Consider the following 23,731-nt stretch of genomic DNA (forward strand, 5'->3'; position numbering starts at 1 on the left):
ATGATTTAGACTCAGGGCTGATTACACTAGAAAATCAGGTTGGTTTAACTAAGTCAATCAGAGGAAGAATTCTTCCATCAACCTAGCTACCACCTCTCAGGTAGGTGCATTACCAACACGAACTGCAGAATCCCTCCCATCAGTGTAGGTAGCATCTATGCTGAAGCACTGCAATGGTGCAGCTATGCTGCTGTAATGTTTTAAGTACAGACAATTCTGATTCTGAAATTTTGCATCCAAATTGTCATCTTCTGGGTTTCTTCTTTGCATTCTAGGGGGAAAATGTTCCTCTAGGTTGCGTAAGTACTAAAACATTTGGTACTGACTGGATGAAACTGAATCTTGTTTTTCTGGGCCATGACTCCTTTCAATTTCCATTTGCTGGTGGTTCAATTTCAGTGAACAAAATATCTTCATATTTTGCAAAAGCATTTTTAGAGAATGTAATCCTGTGACAGAGACGCTGATAAGTCAAGTGCTGAAGCTCAATGTTAAGTTTCCTAGGCACAGGAGCGTTACACAGCTAGAGTATGTTTTCCTAGAGTTTAGCCACTAAATGATAGGGGAAAAAACAAACTCCTCCAGCTTACCATTTTAAAAACACCTATTCCCTTGCCCTCCCTTTGGAAACTCTCTTTATTTAGGGCTCAACAGGAAGCTCAAGAGTTATAGTTAGTGATGCTGATGTGCAATAAAGAATTCCAACAGACTGAAACTTAAGTAGGATCACCCCATCTTTAGTGAATTTCTTACTGCAAGGAACAAAAAAGTGGAATGTACCCACATAAAGCAGAGTGGTGCTTATCTATTTCTTCCATGGGTTTGGTGGAGAGTACCAATTCGTGCACAGACGAAGCTGTAGGAAGTTAGTCACTCTCTTTTACTAGAATATAGATGGTCTATTATATATTATGATTTGGAAGTTATATACATGATCTAATATTGTAATAGACTAAATAGATAAATTTCTTGATTTAGTCTCTTAAACAGGTAATATGCTTGAAAAAGTATTTTGTACACAGAGCTATTAACAAGAGTGCCAATATAAACAATTCTACAAAACAACAATATGGCAACCAAGTGAGTTCTGTAACACATTTGTATAATATTAACAAAACCATATATTATATGGTACCATTACAGTACCACAGTACAATACTTACTGTTATCTAATAGGATAACCAATACAATTTTCTTTAATTATGGTGGCACTGGTATTGACCTACACTTAAAGTTGCACTATGACATCTGCAGTAGTACGGGGGATTATATCCCTTTATGTTTGAAAATAACGTGTCAACAAGTTCCCAACACTTAGAGTAACAACTGAATTTTCAATAAAGTTACAAGTATATCTATTTATTAGTTTAGGATTGAATATAAGTTAAAATGTCTCTCTTTAGAAATTTAGGTTTCAGAGTAACAGCCGTGTTAGTCTATCTGCTAAAAGAAAAGGAGTACTTGTGGCACCTTCGAGACTAACCAATTTATTTGAGCATAAGCTTTCGTGAGCTACAGTGCAAAGTATGCATCCTTACAATGAGTATGATAATCAAGGTGGGTCATTTCCAGCACAAATCCAGGGTTTAACAAGAACATTTGAGGGGGGCGGAGGGTAGGAAAAAACAAGGGGAAATAGGCTTGAATAGAGACTGGGAGTGGCTAAGTCATTATGCAAGGTAACCTAAGTTAATTGTATCAAATTTGCAAATGCATTCCAATTCAACAGTCTCTCACTGGAGTCTGGATTTGAAGTTTTTTTGTTGTAATATCGCAACTTTCATGTCTGTAATCACGTGACCAGAGAGATTGAAGTGTTCTCCAACTGGTTTATGAATGTTATAATTCTTGACATCTGATTTGTGTCCATTTATTCTTTTACGTAGAGACTGTCCAGTTTGACCAATGTACATGGCAGAGGGGCATTGCTGGCACATGATGGCATATATCACATTGGTGGATGTGCAGGTGAACGAGCCTCTGATAGTGTGGCTGATGTTATTAGGCCCTGTGATGGTGTCCCCTGAATAGATATGTGGGCACAATTGGCAACGGGCTTTGTTGCAAGGATAAGTTCCAGGGCTAGTGGTTCTGTTGTGTGGTATGTGGTTGTTGGTGAGTATTTGCTTCAGGTTGCGGGGCTGTCTGTAGGCAAGGACTGGCCTGTCTCCCAAGATTTGTGAGAGTGTTGGGTCATCCTTTAGGATAGGTTGTAGATCCTTAATGCGTTGGAGGGGTTTTAGTTGGGGGCTGAAGGTGACGGCTAGTGGCGTTCTGTTATTTTCTTTGTTAGGCCTGTCCTGTAGTAGGTAACTTCTGGGAACTCTTCTGGCTCTATCAATCTGTTTCTTTACTTCTGCAGGTGAGTATTGTAGTTGTAAGAAAGCTTGACAGAGATCTTGTAGGTGTTTGTCTCTGTCTGAGGGGTTGGAGCAACATCAGCCACACTATCAGAGGCTCGTTCACCTGCACATCCACCAATGTGATATATGCCATCATGTGCCAGCAATGCCCCTCTGCCATGTACATTGGTCAAACTGGACAGTCTCTACGTAAAAGAATAAATGGACACAAATCAGATGTCAAGAATTATAACATTCATAAACCAGTCGGAGAACACTTCAATCTCTCTGGTCACGTGATTACAGACATGAAAGTTGCGATATTACAACAAAAAAAACTTCAAATCCAGACTCCAGCGAGAGACTGTTGAATTGGAATGCATTTGCAAATTGAATACAATTAACTTAGGCTTGAATAGAGACTGGGAGTGGCTAAGTCATTATGCAAGGTAACCTATTTCCCCATGTTTTTCCCTCCCCCCCCCAGATGTTCTTGTTAAACCCTGGATTTGTGCTGGAAATGGCCCACCTTGATTATCATACACATTGTAAGGAGAGTGATCACTTTAGATAAGCTATTACCAGCAGGAGAGTGGGGTGGGGGGAGGTATTTTTTCATGCTTTGTGCATATAAAAAGATCTTCTACACTTTCCACAGTATGCGTCCGATGAAGTGAGCTGTAGCTCACGAAAGCTTATGCTCAAATAAATTGGTTAGTCTCTAAGGTGCCACAAGTACTCCTTTTCTTTTTAGAAATTTAGACTTTCAGTCCCACCTTTTCTTCATCTCCTTCTAGCTAACAAATATCTTTGCTATCACATTTCTAAATTCATATCCAAATAGCTAAATCTCCAACATAGCATTCAAAAAATAATGATTGTTCATTATAACTGTTTCAATTTAACGTAAGAATGGCCATACTGGGTCAGGCCAAAGGCCAACAGACAGTGGCCAACTTTATATTAAGGGAAACCAACACAAGTGTCTTCTTCATAGAACAAAACTTCTAGCACATGCAGGGAAACAGTGAAGGGAGGAGGAGCTCCCCAGCACTGCTGCCCCAGCTGATCCATAACAGCCTTCAGTCAGCCCTTCAGTGTAGCTTGCCTCATTTCTGCTGCTCTCACAAGGATGTGTTAAGATTCAGCAAGTCACTTAACCTCTCCATACCTAAGCTCCCCTTCTGTAAAACAGGCAGTATCATTGTCCCTTTTCTCCCACCCATCATCTTGCCTATTTACACTGGAAGCTCTGCAGGGTAGGGACCATTTATCTACAGTACTTATATGGTCCTCATCACCATGTATTTGAGGGCCAATCAGTCTTTAAAATATTTATCCTCACAACACCCCTGCGAAGTAGAGAAGTACCATTAACCCTATTTTATGGATGGAGAACCAAGCCTACACTGAATACAGGTATGGATAACTCCAGTTTCCTTTCTAGTTTGCACTTACAGCTTACTGATGAGGAAAGGAAAGATATATCTAAAATTTTATATTCCTAGAAAAAATACTTGTCCAAAAGAAACATTATATATTAATGGGGAAGAAAATCCAAGTGACTGTGGGGACATACAGGGATTGCAGGAGATGAGGGGAAGAGATCAGAGAGGTGGCATAGTGTGAGATGGTGCAGGATTCGAAGGGGCACAGAAGTGGATTTCAGGGAACAAATAGAACTCCAGAAATGGGACTGGGTATAGGGGAGTAGGAGGAAGAAAGAAGAAAAAGGTTGGGGAGACAGGAGGGTTAAGTTTGGGGGGTTGTTTTAAATGGAACTCTCCTTCCAAGAGTCATTAACTTATCGTTAAGGCTGCTCAAGTTCGTTTTCCAGCAGTGTGATCACTAGAACCCTAGAAAAATCATTAAAGAAACACTGGCTCAACAGAGAGGAATGTGTCCCAGGCTAGGATGGTCCAGTGGTTTGGGACCTAGCCTGAGCCATGGGAAAACCTGGATTCAGTCCCTGGTTCTGCCATAGACTTCCTGCGTGATCTGGGGCAAGTCAATTAGCCTCTCTGAACCTCATTTCCCACATCTGACAAATGGAGATAATAGTACTTCCTTACTTTGCAGGGGTTGTGGGGATAAATTAAAGAGAGTGAGATGCAGATAATAAGGTAATGGGTGCTATATAAGTACGAAAGAGAGGTAAATAACTATAGAGCAGTGGCACCAATGCCGGAACTCATTCACACAGCATCCTTAACTGGCTCAGCAATGAGAAAACCTGTCTTTAAATCTTCCCTTCCGAACTCTCAAAAGCAGAGGACATGATTCTCCCAGCAATAGCCCCCTTTCTGCTTTCAGTATCCTCACTATATTCTGCCTATAAAAAAGGAGAAACAGGATCGGACTTTAAAACAAACCTGAAGAGATATCACTTCACACAAAAAATGTACACACAAGTTTTATTTGCATTTGAATACTAGGAACTATGATTCTTTAGGAAGAGGTTAGGGAATTGACAGGACTGGTTGTGAATGGAAGATGGACAGGAAAGACCATTGTTCTAATGCATGAGCAAGTAAATTTGCTCCTTTCCCTCAGTTCCTCTTTTTAAACTAAGCTGGTTCTGGCCTCTTCATTATATATGAGTGTGTGTGTGTGTGTCACACACACACAGAAGTGCTTAGGGAGGCATTGCTGTTTTGCTGGGCTTTGTACTCATTCACTGGTATTCTAACAGACCCTAATTTACTCAATGTAGTAAAGAATTCCAGATATAAACTTCCCGAAGCCCCCAATGAACTTTTGTTTTGAAGAGTCTGATAGTCCTCTAAAATGCAGGAAATTGCACCTCTTACTTCAAAGTGTTCCAGTCAAGAACCCTACTACCCTTTTAGTGCTTCCCCCAACTTCTCACAGCCTTCCTACTTTTACTTGGCTGGCTACAGACGCTAATGTTTCCTCAAATATACAAACTTATCTTCACAACCACATATAAGAACAGCCATACTGGGTCAGACCACAGGTCCATCTAGCCCAGTATCGTGTCTCCCAACAGTGGCCAATGCCAGGTAATCAACCAAATGATCATCCCCTGTTGCCCATTCCCAGCTTCTGGCAAACAGAGGCTAGGGACACCATCCCTGCCCATCCTGTCTAATGGCCATGGATGGGTCCTATCCTCCATGAACTTATCTTATTCTTTTTTGAACCATGTTATAGTCTTGGCCTTCACAACATTCTCTAGCAAGGAGTTCCACAGGTGGACTGTGCCTTGTGTGAAAAAAATACATCCTTCTGTTTGTTTTAAACCTGATGCCTATTAATTTCACTTGGTGATCCCTAGTTCGTGTGTTATGAGAAGGAGTAAATAACCTATTTACTTTCTCCACACAAGTCACAATTTTATAGACCTCTATCATATCCTGCCTTAGTCGTCTCTTTTCCAAGCTGAAAAGTCCCAGTCTTATTAATCTCTCCTCATATGGCAGCTGTTCCATACCCCTAATCATTTTTGTTGCCCTTTTCTGAACCTTTTCCAATATATCTTTTTTGATATGGGGCACATCTGTACACACTATTCAAGATGTGGGTGTACCATGGAGTTATACATAGGCAATATGATATTCTCTGTCTTATTATCTATTCCTTTCCTAATAGTTCCCAACATTCTGTTCGCTTTTTTGACTGTCGCTGCACATTGAGTGGATGTTTTCAGAGAACTATTCACAATGACTCCAAGATCTCTTTCTTGAGTGGTAACAGTTAATTTAGATCCCATCATTTTATATGTATAGTTGGGATTATGTTTTCCAATGTGCATGACTTTGCATTTATCAACATTGAATTTCATCTGCCATTTTGTTGCCCAGTCACCCAGTTTTGAGAGATCCTTTTGTAGCATCCCTTCGCAGTGTGCCTGGGACTTAACTATATTGAGCAATTTTGTATCATCTGCAAATTTTGTCACCTCACTGTTTACCCCTTTTTCCATATCGTTTATGAATATATTGAAGAGAACCGGGCCCAGTACAGACCCCTGGGAACACCTCCATTTACTTCTTTCAATTCTGAAAACTGACTATTTATTCCTACCCTTGATTTCCTATCTTTTAACCAGTTACCAACCCATGAGAGGACCTTCCCTCTTATCCCATGACAACTTACTTTGCTTAAGAGCCTTTGGTGAGTAATATATATTCCCATTCTACATGTCTTATTGGAAGAGAACACAAACCTCCACCCAACACAGTTAGTTACTCAAAAGCAACACACACAAGGAAACTCTGGCCACAATTTTTTTCCTTTAAAAATTTACAATTTGACATTATCAGCATAGAATCTAGCCATCTTTGAGTATCTTCCCTCACACACCTTTTCAAAGGGTGCAGCAGGAAGGAGGGAGGAAAATACATAGTAGCCACTAATGGCTGCCTCATTCAGAGGCAAGTACAATGCCAGACCCAGGGCAGATTAAAGTTGCTTAAGGGGCAGCTTCAGGGCTGCTCTAATTTATGCATCTGACTATGGCCCAGAAGGGTCTGTCTGCCAGCCTGGAAGCACCAGAACAACTCCACACATGATATGACCCAGCATTTCTCCAAAACTCAGAGGTACAAATGTCAGCTCTCTGCCAGCTGCAAACTCCTCCATGACAATGAATTCCACAGATGGGCAGATCTGGTTGCTCTCCAGCCCCTTTGCACTGTCACAACATTAAAGGGGCTAGACTGAAGCAGAAAACCTGGCCTTTATTACTTCCTATTCAAAACACTTATTTCCTCATCTATTACATATTATCTGCAATTTAGATTAGACATTTCTCAAAGTTCTAGGAGTATTTTCAGGTCAAGTTAAAGCTTTGTATTTGATTCTGGATAACTGGAATGGTGTAGATTTGTACTGAAAGGGAACAAATTGCATTGGTAAACAGTATCAGAATGTGGAGATACATATTGTTCCGTGGGTCCCGTGACCACAAGTAATATGTGAGTTTCTTTGGATGCTGATGTATCTGTAACTAGCACATTTCTTATGTTTTTAGTAGGTCTGTCAAACTGAAAAAAAATTAATCATGATTAATTGCAACATTAAAAAAAGTAATCACGATTAATCACCATTTTAATTGCACTATTAAACAATAGAATACCCTTTAAATTTTTGGATGTTTTCTACATTTTCAAATATATTGTTTTCAATTACAACACAGAATACAAAGTTTACAGTGCTCACTTTATATTATTTTTATTACAAATATTTGCACTGTAAAAAGATGAAACAAAAATAGTATTTTTCATTTCACCTCGTACAAGTACTGTAGTGCAATATCAATATCATGGAAGTGTAACTTATAAAATGTAAATTTTTTTTTTCATAAAACTGCACTTAAAAACAAAACAATGTAAAATTTCAGAGTCTACAAGTCCACTCAATCCTACTTCTTGTTCAGCCAATTGCAAAGACAAACTGGTTTACATTTATGGGAGATAATGCTGCCCGCTTCTTATTTACAACATCACCTGAAAGTGATAACACGTGTTCCCAAGGCACTGTTGTAGCCAGCACTGCAAGGTGTTTACGTGCCAGATATGCTAAACATTTGTATGCCCCTTCATGCTTCGACCACCATTCCAGAGGATGTGCTTCCATGCTTACGTCGGGTTTACTCAATAACAATCCAAAGCAGTGCAGACCGACGCATGTTCATTTTCATCATCGGCATCAAATCCAACATAGACTGTTGATTTTCTTTTTTGATGGTTTGGGTTCTGTAGTTTCTGCATTGGAGTGTTGCTCTTTTAAGACTTCTGAAAGCATGCACAACACCTTGTCCTTCTCAGATTTTGGAAGACACTTAAGGTTCTTAAAACTTTGGATTGAGTGCTGTAGCTATCTTTAGAAATCTCACATTGGCACCTTCTTTGCGTTTTGTCAAACCTGCAGTGAAGGTGCTCTTAAATCGAACAACATGTGCTGGGTCATCATCCGAGACTGCCATAACACAAAATTATATGGCAGAACGTGGGTAAAACCGCAGAGCAGGAGACATACAATTCTCCCCAAGGAGTTTAGTCAAATTTTTATTAACATCTTCTTTTTGAATGAGCATCATCAGCACAGAAACATATCCTCTGGAATGGTGGCCAAAGCATGAAGGGTCATATGGATGTTTAGCATATCCGGCACATAAATACCTTTCAGCACCGGCTACAACAGTACCATGTGAATGCCTCTTCTCACTTCAGGTGACATCATAAATAAGAAGCAGGCAGCATTATCTCCTATAAATGTAAACAAACTTGTTAGTCTTAGCAACTGGCTTAACAAGAAGTAGGACTGAATGGACTTGTAGGCTCTAAGTTTGACATTGTTTTGTTTTTGAGTGCAGATATGTAACAAAAAAATCTACATTTGTAAGTTGCACTTTCACGATAAAGAGATTGCACTACTATTCTTGTATGAGGTGAACTGAAAAATATTTCTTTTATTTTTTGCAAATATTTGTAAGCACTGCACTCAGAAGCGTGCACTATACACTTTGTATTCTGTTATAATTAAAATAAATATATTTGAAAATGTAGAAAAACCATCCAAAAATATTTATAATAAATTTCAATTGGTATTCTATTATTTAACAGTGCAATTAAAACTGCGATTAATCCTAATTATTTTTTTTAATCTAGTTAATTAACTCATGTTAATCACTTGAGTAAACTGTGATTAATTGACAGCCCTAGTTTTTAGGGATTACATTAATGTGAAATGCACTTGAGCATCCTGAATTCAAGTTTTTTATAAGGTGTTCCTCATTTTCATTCTGATTTGTAGTTTATCCAATGTGTAGGAGTTACAATTTTCAAATCAATAGTTTAATACTTAAGTAATTACATTCTTGGTGGAGAAGGTGGAGCCAGCAATATACTTGCAATTTTCTAGCATACCGTAGAAGCCAACGATTTTATTACTTTAATACAAGATTTTGATTAGAATATTATTACATTTTATGGTACTATATATTCATAAATTAATTCCAAAAGAGTAAATGTAATGGCTATTAACTATACAATACTACACTGCCACCTCAAATACAGGTACCTATCTGTGAAATTGCTATCACTTGAAAGAAGTTAAAAAGAATCTCCTATGCCTTCATATTAAAACAGATTAATTTCCCACAATGTGTCTTCCTAAGAGAGTCCAACTTCTTTGGCAAGTCCACAATGTGAACACCTGCATTTTGTGAGAGTTCAAATAAACATTAGAAACACTGGGAGTGAGGTAATATCTTTTATTGGGTCAACTTCTATTGGTGAGACAGACAAGCTTTCAAGCTTACACAGAGCTCTTCTTCACATCTGTGTAAGCTCAATAGTTTTCCTCTCTCACCAACAGAAGCTGGTTCAAAAAAGATATTACCTCACTCACCTTGTCTCTCTAATATCCTGGAACCAACACAGCTATGACAACACTGCATAACAGAAACACATTCAAATGATTTTTTTTTTTTTTTTAACACGGAACAAACTGTAGGAGTCGGTGACACTCAAAAATATATGCTGTACAAATGACAACTAATTGGTTTCAGAGTAGCAGCCATGTTAGTCTGTATGCACAAAAAGAAAAGGAGGACTTGTGGCACCTTAAAGACTAACAAATTTATTTGAGCATAAGCTTTCGTGAGCTACAGCATGCATGCATCCGATGAAGTGAGCTGCTCAAATAAATTGGTTAGTCTCTAAGGTGCCACAAGTCCTCCTTTTCTTTTTGCAAATGACAACTAAGTTTCACATGAATTGCAATATTTACATGACATAAAATGTTGACCTGAAGGCAAGTTCAGTTATCTTTAACTACACAGAGTATGATATTTACAAAAAATTATAAGAAACTTCAGATGTAATGCAATACCAAAAAAGTGAATCGTGAGAGAAGAGATTGAAAGATATAAAACTATAGTAATATTTTTCTAAAGAATAAAAACACAATGTAAAAAAAAATATATAGCTTTAAAGACTAATTGTAGCTACCGAGTCAGCAGGGTCAATGGAATAAGAACAGAATTGCAAATTCTGAGTTTTATATTCTATTTCAAAGTTTTCCACTGTTTTTTGTTAATCTTCACTGTGTATAATGGCTTACATTGGACTACTGTGAATAAAACCTGCCATATGAGAGTTGGATACTATTATTTTTCCCTGCTATAGAGTCAGCAATTTTGAAAGCAGCTCTTCCTGTCAGTGTGTGATGGTAGCAAGCATGGTTTTCTGAAGGGTTGATTCAGCACAATCTGGACATCTAACTGTCATTATCAGTAACATAATAAAGCATAAAGAGACCAAGAGAAGAGACTGAGTGGAGTTATAGGAAATATGGGAGAGAAATGAGGAGCAAAGAATATGAAGGCACAGATGGAGGAGAAAAGACAGATGTTAGGGAGAAACATGAAAAAAAGTGATACACAAGAAGAAGAAAACAGAATAAGGAATGTCTCTGAACAACTTAAATACAAAGTATAGCCACTCAATAACTCCCTCCTTTTCTTTTCCAATTGAATATCTGTAAAAGGGCAGGAAGCATTCAATTAAAGAGCCACCAATTAAGACCCTGATCCTAAAAAGAGATCCAACAGCATGGTCTCTTATGCCCAGTAGTTCCATAAGCAATCAGCGGGACATTCCATGGGCATACCAGTAAGTGTCCACACACACACACACACTTGATAGAACTGAAGCCTAACGTCATGGGGAGGTTGTGCACAATCCTCCATATTAACTATGCAAGTTTTGTCCTCTTCTGGTCTAAATATTTGATCAAATGGAGGATCCAAGTGACTCAACAGCTAGGCAGCTGGCTCTCTCCCTGGCCTTTCCTGCTGCTGACAGACAACAAGAATGAAAGTGCTGCTGGAAGCAGTATTAAGAAATAGCAAGCGGAACTTTACACCAGACTAATATATGCAACTGATGAATTTTCAGCACAGTACATGGTCAATTAGGTGTGCAGCTCCTATTAACACCACCACAACACATTGTCTGATCCTGTGTTGAAAACTGATCTTGTATGTAACTGAAACAGTTCATACTAACAAAGGAATGGTCAGAATCAGCAGGCAGCACTTCTGCACGCAAATGAAATGGCATTGAGCGTTCCAATGACCATGCCCATAGCTATATTTAATTTTACCCAATACTGATTTAAGTATTCACATTAATATTGTAGATAATCAGTTTTATATACAAAATATGATGTAATAAGAATTTATAAGAAACACTTACTGGGTAATTTTTTTGGAGGGATGGAAGGATGGGTTCAGGTAGGGCTATAAAAAAAAAGTTTAAAGTTGCTGTGATTCACATAATTCACAGAAAACAATATTGTATCAGTTACACCAAAGGTGTGGACTGAAAGTCCATGACAGAAGCGTTTACTCTGAATTTCATTTTCATGTACTTTGTGAAATTAAAATTACCTGCATAAATTTTATATAATTATTGTATATCTCATAATATGAAAATGATTCAGTTAAATGAAAGTGTTATCAACATATTGCTATTTGTAGAACAAACATATGAAGACTTCTATGTCAGCTGGACACTGTTTGCATTTTAAAATTCATGTTAATTCGTTATTGTAGGCTACTATTATTTAGACTCCAAAAAGGATAATCATAGCTTAACTCAAGTACTTGGATCTACCCTAACATGATTATAACATGGCATGGGATGTCTTCCATATTCTAAATGAGTTCACAATTCTTCAGATATAAAATCTGCCACGCTAGATCATCAAAAGTAACTAAAAATAAAATAAGATGTGCCACATATCCAGTAGCCACTGCTGACAAAAGCCCTAGAGAGATTATGTTCTGTGCTATTTCCCGCTTTACTACACAGCTAGCAGTGTCCCAAAGCCACGTGGACATTGGTGATGTTAGTGCACTAACAAATAAAGAGGTAATTTTAACTTTCATAAAACCCTGAGGTGGTGGAGGGAGTGTGTGTTGGGGCGGGAGGGAGAAGAGGCACGGCGGGGGAGGAGAGACAGGACACACACACAAAGAATAAAAATAATGGGGCAAATATTTATCTTCCATATCAGATGGTGTTAAACATAATAGAGAGAGAAAAAAAACCCCACAAAAAACAGTTGAGTTTCCATTTAACATTTATATCCCACTCATTATTTGAGCTGCAGATCTGGTAGCTAGCTCCTTGTTTCACTAAAGCTATAATGTCACTCCATCAACATGTTTTTAAAAAAGTTAGTCTATACCATTCCTTAAGGAGAATGATAATGAAGTTCAGCACGTAGAACTCAAAACTAGGTCTCAGAAGGGAACAATGGTTAAGATATCCTTTGTTTTTGAGAACTGAGAATTAGACCTGCAGAACTCTCAGCAACAGGACTTTCATATTTTCAAAAGAATGCTACAATGACTAACTGGGTTGCTAAGAATAAGATCACAGCTGCTTTAATGCTCAAGGTTTCCTTTGCTTGTGGGCGTTTGGGGATATGAAGGAGCTATCTTATTTCTATGACATCTTGGAGATTTCCCAGCATTCTGTCATAATGACAGGAAAGGAAGCAAAATCTGAGCCATCTGAGTGCTCAAGATATTTTCATCTGAGTCTACATCATACATGAAGAGTCATGGGCTATTAAGGGGGGAAATGTTATTGGTCCGTAATCACATTTGCCATTTGAGTTCCTCTTCTCCTACAATACAGTGCAGATGGACCTGTTCATGTAGAAAGGTTAAAGCTCAAGAAATGTGTGTACCTATAAAATAAACTCAAGCCATAGGTCAAAAAAAGATTTCCACAGTAGCATGGTGGGCAAAGCGAAAAGCAAAAAAGAAAACAGAACAGAGATTTGATTGTACTAGGGAGGAAAGATGGACTCAATTTTACTGGTAAATGAAATATTTGCTTTTCCTTTCTTCTTCTCCTATACCTCCTTACTAGGATTTTTGTAGGTAAAGTATACAATTAGAAAAGATAAGCTGTTTCCAATAGCCTCCTACCAAATGTGTTATCAGGAGTTGTGTGGCTAGTTAATCTTGCAGAAATAAAACATTAGGAATACAACCACTAGCAGCTGTGCATATATCCAGAGGCACATTTCCCCCAGCCTTTTTAGCCCAGGAGGTTGATCTAACAGAGCTAAAGAGCTCCCAAACTGTGGTCTGTAAATTGTTGTTTCTCCTTGGGGAGCTGGCTGATCACATGGTGATGCTTCTCCAGCTGATTTCCAATTGCTTAATAATATTAAGAGATAGCAAAATACACATTAAGTTCCTAATAAAATGCAAACAAATGCAGAGGTTGTCACAGGGATTTTGTGCAATTATCACTCCCTCACAACTAGCAGTATCATTGCAAAATATCTATGTATATAAAACCCATGTATTTCATTGTATCCCCTTCCCTACTATTTGTAGGACACTTGTCTTCATGTAAGACACACTCTCTGGTTTGAAAAGCTATCTATCTGTATTTGCACAACACTTAGAGCAAAAAGTTCCCCAATGTGAACCAGGAACTCTTTGGGTGTTACTGTAATACAAATATTAAAGTTTAAAAAAAAAAAGTGAGGCCCTTGCCTTCAATCTCCAAGTGAGTCAGCCTACTTACACTGAAAGCTTACCTCTGACCACATCAAATGGTTTATAACTTTTGGGCCAAATCCATTTTAAAGACTGCTAAATGCTTTTCACAACTCTTTGAAGATACTTCTTCCCCCCTCTTGCACACACTTCAGCTTTCTTATTTGGGACCTTAGGATCCAAAGGTCCACAGTGGTTTTGATCCTATAACCAAAATGGCCAGACTGACAAAGACCTCACTGATTAACCTCCCGATTATGTCATTTTTTTAATTGGCTGCTTCAATGATTTACATCCATTCTACCCAGTTGCATGCAAACAATACAGCCATTTTTTTTAATTGGAAGGAACAAGAAACTATTCTGGAAACACTCCACCACCTACCATAAGGTTTCTGAGTCACAAAAAACAGACTTAGCAACATTTTGGCTAGCAACTCTTCCCTTTCACAGGCATCTCTCCAAAGGAGCCTATAGCAGACAACCAGACCAAAAATATACTTATAATAGGACAGCACAGACTAACTCTTACATTTGGTGCCTAGATACCACGGTGACTGCTACATTAGGAATATCTACACAGTCTCGGCAGGACAAAATTGAGAGGTAACTCAATCTAACTGGTCATGGAATGACATATGCCTTTTAAATTGCTATGCTTATAGATGTTGTCTTACTACAATAATCAGAGCCATCAACCTGGTTAACTGTGTTTTTAGTTAACTTCCGAATTGTTGTAAAAAGCTTGCAGAGAAATCATGGTATCACATGCTCCTTGAGACATTTTAGTAAGTAGTTAGCTATACATTCTAGGCTGGATATCAGGCATCCAGGCCAAGAAAATTATGCAGAAGTGAATAAATAGAGCCATGTCTATCTTCCTACCTGCAGGAAAGAAAATCTACGCAATCTGAAAGGCAGCAAACTGATAAAAGAAAAACTTAAAAATACACACAAAATTTGAAGGTAAAACAGCAAGGAATCTTTGTGGCCAAGAGCTTAGTAGGATTAGAAAAAGGACAGCTATTTATATAGATAAGAACATTGAGAGTTGCATTAGAAAAGGTTAAAAAACAAGAATTTGGAAGAAATACAAACCTTCAAGCTTTGAGGCATAAGTCAGCCTCTAAGTGGCAGAGGCTACACAGAACTTCCTCTGTAGACACGTTACTCCATAACTGTACACCTCAGAGTTTCTTGCACTGTCCTTCAAAATATCTGCTACTGACCACAGTTGGGACACAGGATACTGACCTAGACTGACCACTGATTTGATATAGATTCTCTATTCCTATGTTTCTAAGCAGGCCAGAGAATTTAGGAGATGATGTAGAGGGATTTCTTTAACATAACGGAGCAATATAAGCATATGGAGGGAGGGGAAGAACCATGAGCATGCAGTTCAGTCTTATGCTTACAGAAGCAATCTCTGTGCTGCACTATTCCACTGAATTTGCAACAAGAAGTCTCAACTCAGCAGCCCTGAGACTTATCAAATACAGACACAATTTCTATACATAAACTACAAGAAAAGATGAGAGACTGCGGACATGTAGGGACCCCAGCAGCTCATGATCACTGGATATACCAGTCCCTTAATGAAAAATCAATAGTAAGGAAGCTCTCATGAATTTAAGCTCTATTTGCAGGAATTCATTGTGCTCCAGTTGTTCAGGTCCTGGAAAATCAGAACACAGAGGAGGCCACCCAACAGCACACAGTCCCCCTTAGGCTATCCAGAAGACATTCCTGAACACAAAAATAACCTGAAAACAGAGCATTTAACCAAAATCTATCTCTTGTAAAGTGAAAATATTAACCTGGGCTTGAGTTTATTTTATGGCAATACAAGGTCCTCCAAGCACATTTTTATTAAGAATTAGTCTGCCTCCAGAGAACAGGTCCATCCTCACTACCTAAGAGGAAGCACTAAGGAAAAAGAATATAAAAATAATTTTCACTTTATCCTCAGCCACTTCTATCAGGTTACTTGAACTCCTAATGCTAAAAAAAAGAAAGCTAGAAAAATATTACTTTAAAAGGGACACAATTTCAAAAGCTGAAAACATACTTACTTTGTAAATAGTGCAAAACCATCAACACAAGACTATAGCTGCTTAAAGTACCACGACTGGCATCATTTATGTCATGAAAACTTGCCCACTTCTTAACCACCAGTACTAATGGACGAACTCGATTCTCAACTGTAAGTAAAATAAATACTCAAAATAAGCAATTAAATACATTTTTAACTAATTGTCAATGTTACAGTTTTTATATTCCCTCCAGGTTAACATGACACCACCTTCTATATGATGCCCTCCCTTTTCCTGCCTATTACAGAATTTCATTAGTTATCCCAGTGCTACTGTCATCTTACCAGAACAGGAAATTGTATTCATGCTTACTTGAAAATTTCCTTTCTTTGCGTAATAAGGCTCGCAGATCCATTACAATGGATACTTCAGCCTGGCTGCAGCTTGGGAACTGAACTGGACCCACCAGTCACTGGTAGCAGGGGAATGCCCCGCCTCCTGAAGTTGAGATAACTTCCACAGCTAGGATAATTCAAGCCTGCCTTCCTAAATTACAGATGATGTTAAAATACTTTGAAGAAAACAATTTTTCTTATTGCATTGCATGGTAAATACCACATAACAAACAAACCCAAATTCTTGGATGTCAGTCTCTAACCTAGATAATCCATTATCCCCTACGTAGGTCTTATAATTTGAAGAAAGGAAACTTTCAGGTAAACATGCATAAATTTTCCTATTCTTCTTTGTGCTAAGGTCTACAGATCCATTACAATGGGATTTTCATAGCAATGTGCCTACAGGGTGGAAAGCAGGATCATCCTTTAAATATGGACATCCAGAAATAAGTAAATGATGTCTCTCTCTTCCCCTGGGCATTAAGGTGTGGAAAAGATTTCTGCCAAAAGAAAGGAAATGGCATCAGGTAAGATTGGATAACCAATATGCAGAATTTGGTTAACTAATGGCCATCTAGCAGATCTCAATACAGAAGACATAACTACTCTGCCCTAAGATTGTCAGCATGCCTAAGGACTGTACTTTGTTGCTTAGCCAAAGGAGGAATATTTTGAATTTACTTAAGGAATTAATACAATGAGCCTTATGAGGGCTATTTTTCCAAATTAAAAGTACAATACTGAGTCTGTAAGGAGCACAATGAGGTTCCTGGGTCACACACTAGAACCTTGTGGGGTTGGAGTAAAGTTGATGCCTTAACAAAATATTTAATGTTGAATTTGTATAAATAAGTCTTTTCTTAAACATGCTTAGAACACATTTCAGAAACTTGGGTTTATTGATCTTACGGACCCCAAAAAAGTCAAATAGAACTTTTTCTGGTACAAAGCCCTTAGTTTAATTACCACGTTAAACCACTGAAACATAGCTTTGATTTCCCCCAGAAGGGCTTTATTTTAGGTATATTAAGAGTGCCCAAGCAAAACATGCTTCATCCAAGTATTCATTTTAAACCCTGTATGGTCCTTGATGGAGGACTGGTCTTGTACTAACAGACCTCCTGTGTGAGACAGACATACCCAAAGATCCAATGCTAGGTTAATCAAGCCTGAGAGCCAGAAAGTCATAAACAGTAAAACTGCCACTGTCTTGTTCCTTTTGTATTGTCTTGGGGAGCAGTGGAAAAGGTGGAAAAATATATAGCAGGGACTTTACCCAGCTTTATGAGATGCCATTCACTACTTCACATCCTGGATCTTCATGCATAGCAAGGTTATAAGGTTTCCAGATGCACAGAGGTCGATGATCAGAGGCACATATTTACTAGTTTATTTTTGTTTGCCTGATGCTATCTAAGAGTTTCCATGCCCAAAGGAGGGAGCTGAGATGATACTTATCAAAGGCCTATATAGTGAAGTGGTCACTCAGGTAAAAACGTCCACAAGTTAGAAACACAGAATCCCTGGCCACCAAAGAGCCACATTTATTTTGGGTAGTGAAAGCAGATTAAATTTTGTCTGGTGCACACCGAGGAGGCCTTCTACCCTTATAAAATTGAGTCAAGGGTAGAAAAAGTGAGTGGTGAACCAAGAGACCCCTCACTGCCTGACTGTTCTTCCATATATGGGCTGCTGTCCAGCCATTAGTCCACAGCTATCTACCGGGGAAAGTAAGAGGCAGTGGTGAGGCATGGCAACCTGCAACAAAAGCGAGGAACAATAATCTGAACATTAGGGCACGGTGACCCACAGCACCAGCTGGAGACAACAGCGTGATACTTTCCCAATCTTTTTGGTGTGACAGATAAGTCCTAGCCTTCTATTATATCTTCCCAAAGAGCATCAAGATGGATATACAGCTACAAGACAGCTGCAGACCAACGAGGGATAGCTTCAAAATACCCAGTACTCTCATCGACAAAAGTCTATCCTCTTTTTGTTTGGTGGGATTTTTCTTTTTGGGCTGTGGGGAGGGAAATGTTAATATATTTTACTCTTTGTGTGTCTAACTCTGATTTGAACTGCTGGTGTGAAATTGGGGTGAAAGCATCCCTAGAGGAATCAGCATGTCTGTGGGCCAACCATTCTGCTTATCTACTCTGTGATGGTGAGCAGAATATCTTGGTACTGAGGATTAGCTGATAGGCTTCATGCCGTGAAGGTGAGCAGGGGAAGCAAGCACTAATTTTATTATTCATTTATTTCTCCTTTGGGAGTTTGTCCCCATAATCCTGCTTCAGAGTGGGGAGTGAAATTGGGTTCAGATTGCACTGGGAACATTTCAAGGGGCTAGCAATTTCTATGACCTCAGAGATGCTGAGGTTATTTGTCTCTCCTCCCTAACACAGCCCTCTCTGGGTCTCTCAAGGAAGGCATGAGCCTTGGACCATGCAGCTCTATCCCTCTCTTTTGCATGGGATCCACATGGGCCAGATAAGTCTGTTTTCCCCTGGGGTCAGGGGGAGTCTCATCCTGGGACGTCAGCAGGGATCTATTCAGGTTGGGGGCTGTTATAGAGGTGGCAGAGGGGGAGGGAGCTGGGCCCAAAGGCTCCTCACTGCATCCTCTGGCACTGGTAGTGACTGTGCTGTATCTGGTGCCCCCCAACATCTGTGACATACAGGGAAGCAGAGACAGCTGTGCTCTGCAGTCAGAGGTATGGCTGCTAGTGTGGGCTGAAGGGATGCTGGCACGGTCTTCCATCTGGCATACTGCTCTTCTGGCTTCAGTCTCCTCATGAAGATGGAGAGGACTGCTTCCCCCAGAGCCAGTTCTTTACCAATCCTGCCTGTCCCATTTTCCTACTTGGGCTGCATCTTGCCCAGCACAGCCAGCCTCTCCAATCTTGCCTGGCTCCTCTCCTGTCCAGGGGAGAGGGGCTAAGGTGACCCACACTGACTGGATTGTGAGGGAAATTGCACCCTGTGCGCAGAGCTGGTCACGCTCCCCAACAAAACACAGACCCTTCCATTTACCTCTGGCTTTTCTCAGGCTAGCTCTCTCTGCAAGGGTGCCAGCTGCTCCAAACACCTCAGAAAGGGAATCAGAACTGAGAGGACAATCTCCCCCAAAATCGAAGGCAGGCCTGGGACTCTGCTAGGAATTAGCCAGACTAATTATTCAATGGAATTTTCAGTCTAAATCTGAAACACTGTTTGGAATTCCATCCAAAGAAGCTCTGCAGTAGGAAGGCAGAAAAAACTGGGGGACCTTCAAGGAGCAGGGCATTCCGCTGCTCCCAGTGACTGGTGAGTCAGGTTCTGCCACCAAGCTACAGGCAGGCTGACACACCCACTGTAATAGATCTGTGGACCTTAGCATGAAAAAATATACATTTTAACTTTTGAAAGTTAAAAAGATTAACTAGTCCTATTAAACTACACCACTTTTCTCTATATAACTGATCTTTTAAGAATTGTGGGTAACAAGAATTACTGTACATATTTTAGTTACTTAATAATAGATAACATCCCAATATGATTAGATGCTAGTGCATTTGTAATAAAAGTTCCTATCAAGAGGGTTTAACTGAAGTGCTAGTTTAAAGTAGGAGAAAGTTCTCTGGGAATAAGAAAATATAAAAAGACAACTTACTGTATGCATAGGTTCTGAGAAGGAATGTATTTCTTATTCCTACAACATTGTTTACATTCAAGTCAAACTCCACACAGCTATGCGGGGGGGAGGGGAAAAGAAGTCAAATTGTATCACACACATTTCAAAATAAGACATAACTACACTATATTTATTACTATACTGTCATTGACTGAATTAACAACTATGAGTTTGTTTACTGGAAACCTGAGTTTAAGATAAGCCTCTAGACTTCTGCTTTTTGGGTCAATAAAAGCTGTGAGGATGTGCTATTTGCTTCATTGTTGCTCATGCCTCAGTTATGGACTTGAATTTGGTTGTGTCTGATACAACTAAATAATACTGAAATTGGATAGTACAGGATATGCAAGAAGAATACATTCCAAACCAATAGGATGGCTTAAAATCCTACATGTTTTAGTATTAGCCTACACATTTACATAAACACTTGGGTCTGATGACGCATCTTTTGAAATCATTTTGGATTCTGTGATGTTTTAGTTTAGAATACGTCCCTGAGAAAGGGAGAAGGAAAATATAGGTAGAAGGTTTAGAAACACAAGGATCCTCCCTATACAATTCAGATTTAATTGATCCTACTCTGGGGACACACCAATGTGGCTATACACACTTCAGTGTCCTTGCTGTTTCTTAACTCTGCAGTGGCGTTTGGATATCAAAGCAACAAGCACTTAAGAATGAGACATTGTTTTGTATAAAATATGCAAGATTTGCTATTAACTCAGTTTCTCCATTGTTAATCTGACTTCAGAGTGTGCGATTTTTATAAACTGCACATTATTAGGAGCAAAACAAGCGCAGCAAGAAAAGCATAATATGCCTATTCCCAAATCAAAAATTTTAATTGTAGTGCCTGTATGAAATTAGAAAACTCTAGATTAGTGACAGCATCTGAATTTACAGTCAATGAAGAACAGCAATGTTTCAATCTATTCCAGAAAGGACACACTGCAGATGGACCGGAAGGGAACTCAAAACAGTGATACATTAGAGATTCAGGACTGATTGAGTCAAATTTTCTCAAAGGGTCAAACACTTCTTATTTTGCTTTGATTTTAACATCTAGCTCTTTTTAAATTTTTTTTAAAATCTATTTATGAAGCTTTAACAGGTTTACAAATCATTGCCATATAGATATCAAAATAAACCAAAATAAACCAATCAAAACAACCATTACAGCAGTGAGCTTTTGTTTAGAGAAACATTACACAGTAATATAATCATGAGATTGCTATTTAATAATCTCTGTTTGGGAGAAAATCCCTTTGGCATGTTACTTACACTTCCTTTATGATAAACAATCCTATAAACTGTTATATTGGTGGAAACAGAAGTATGGCAATTAAGATATCAGTTCTGAATATCTTCAGAACACACTACACTGGTAAAGGAATTTTTATTTTGTTAATTGCTTTAAAAACAGCCCATTGTACCAGACATATTACTTGAAAACCTATATCAGAGTTAAATCTTACTCTTTCAGAAGTCAGAGAATGAAAAAGCCCCACAAAGAAAACAGAAAATCAGCAGAGTAGGAAGTTTACAAGTTTGAGTTAGTATTTGGTAGATATTGTAAATAAATGTGAAAACACTGCCGGGAATATTAGAGGTCACAGAACTGCACTGAACTAAATATGCTTCCTGGGAGCAGCTGGGAAAGAGAGAAGGTGCCTGGACAGTGAATCCCCCTAAATTTAGTTTGGTTTATACAGGGTTAGTCCTCTAGGTAATCACTGCCTGGTTCATTTTTTGATTTCTGTGTGGGTAAGTGCATGGGTACATGCATGTGTGAGTTAATGAAGAGTGTGGGAGAGAAAGAGGTTGATGGGATAAGTTGGAAAAGTAATGCGTCACTTGGAGATTTTAGGAGAGGAGGGATACAGTAACATACACAATTAGGGAAATAATTAGGTGAAGGAAAGGAGGGAAAAGAGGAAAAAAAGACACTGAAGACTATGCAGGAAAGATGTATCACCTTTGGGGAAATTTTCTGATGAAACTTAGTTTTGTCAAAAAACGCCTGTTCAGTAGAACAAAATCTTTTGTCAAATCTGTACTAGAACTGGAAAAATTTTCATGGAAACACAGCAGAGCACAGGACACTCTACCTCCTCTACCTCCCATCTAGCTCAGGAGAATAAGCCGTACCATTGTGGGTCCCAGAGCTGGGGGGTTAGCAGGGAGGCATAGCGGCTCCGCTCGCTGCCTTTCTGGCAGCTACCCTCAAGGAAGGCTCCTGCCAATTTCAGAACAGAAATTGACAAGAGCCTTCCTTCAAGGTGGCCAGGAAGCAGGAAAAAAATAGTTTTCATTCTTCTGAAACAGGATTTCTCTCAGAATCCCTTCCTGTGAAAGTTATTTTCCCTATAAATAGATGGAATCTAAAAAAAAAAGAAAGCAGACTAACAAAAGCAATAAAACATAGCAAGTATTGTTGATGATGTTGCAACTAAAAATACACAAATAGTACAACAGGTGTTTAACTCCCATAAGCCACAAGTGTTGGCAGTACAGTCTTCTTGGGTGATAAGTCTGCCCTGGGGGCTAATAGGTGACAAGTAAGTTTTTCAATCTCGGATTGTAAATAGTCTCCACTTTGTGCGTTGGCATTAAGATTATGGCCATGTATTAGGTGAACCTTTACATAGTAGTATTACTGGCAAGTGAATGTATGAACTGTAAACTTATCAGAATATTTATGAAAACTACCCAATACAATCATTTTAATACTTATTCTTAGGGGTTTTTTTTTTTTTTTTTTTTTAAACTTGCTGTTACACAAAGATAAGTGATTAGACGTAGTTAAGTTTCTCACCTGTGAGTTACTACTAAATGCACACAGGAGACCACTGTGGTATCTGGGCAAATTTTACATGATCCTTGCTTTTACTTCACTATTTGGATGATTTATCCACTGTTTACCTATGATTTAAAATAGTTGAATAAAATGATCAAAGTAATATTTTGCATACTTTGATCTTGTGTCCCACAGTCCTATGCCCTATCCAACAGACCATCTTTTCTCTTATTTTGAACCTCATTGTAAATGGAAAAAGTATGTAATGAAATTCCAATTAGCATTTTATAATCCAGAATGCAAGTAAAGCAAAATTGGAAGGTGGTTACTAATAAAAACTGATGAAATACTAGATTTTGTAGTACCAAAGGGGATATAGGAGGGTTTTTTTGATCTGATCACAGTGAATCTCTCCAAGGAAGGTCTCAATAAGTTTTGGATTCCCCGCCCCCAAGACAGGATGGGGGGGGGAGCAGGAAGAAAGGGGGCAGTGAGCAGAAAATAGCTGAATATTAGAAAGCTGCTCATGGAACTCTCTACTAGGAATGATTAGAGTATAGTCATCACATGAAAAGGATATATAAATTGTCTTTCTATCCTAACATGCAGACCCATACATTTAGAAAGACTTGGGCACCATTCCTATACTTTGTCACTAATTTAATGCTTTTACATGTAATCTTTTTTCCAAGTAAGCACTCAGATGTTGAAAACTTAGCTGGGTAACAGGATATAAATAACTATGCTGTACAGCATCCTAGTGCATCCCTCTTATTAGACTAATGTTCTTTTCATATTCATTCATAAATTTCACAAGAACTTTTTTGGATCCATTATGCTTTCATTAAGATGTGTATCTATGTGAAAAATAGACATTTTTCCTCAAGTGTTTAAAAAAATTAAAAATTAAATACTAAACCAAGTACT

The 23,731-nt window shown here is 38.6% G+C and overlaps 1 protein-coding gene across 2 annotated transcripts in view; it reads right to left on the reverse strand.

Annotated features, from left to right (window-relative positions):
- TENT2 (terminal nucleotidyltransferase 2) overlaps positions 1-23,731 on the reverse strand; it is an 82,859-nt gene that overhangs the window by 35,321 nt on the left and 23,807 nt on the right. For both annotated transcript variants that reach the window (XM_084629667.1, XM_084629668.1), the window contains exons 9-11: positions 19,987-20,063; positions 15,974-16,102; positions 11,570-11,613 (exon numbers count right to left, since the gene is read on the reverse strand). In XM_084629667.1, the coding sequence (XP_084485793.1) occupies positions 11,570-11,613; positions 15,974-16,102; positions 19,987-20,063 (250 nt within the window). The remainder of the gene's footprint in view (positions 1-11,569; positions 11,614-15,973; positions 16,103-19,986; positions 20,064-23,731) is intronic.

Source organism: Lepidochelys olivacea (assembly GCF_965140295.1).
Source record: "Lepidochelys olivacea isolate rLepOli2 genome assembly, chromosome: 5".
NCBI lineage: Eukaryota > Metazoa > Chordata > Testudines > Cheloniidae > Lepidochelys > Lepidochelys olivacea.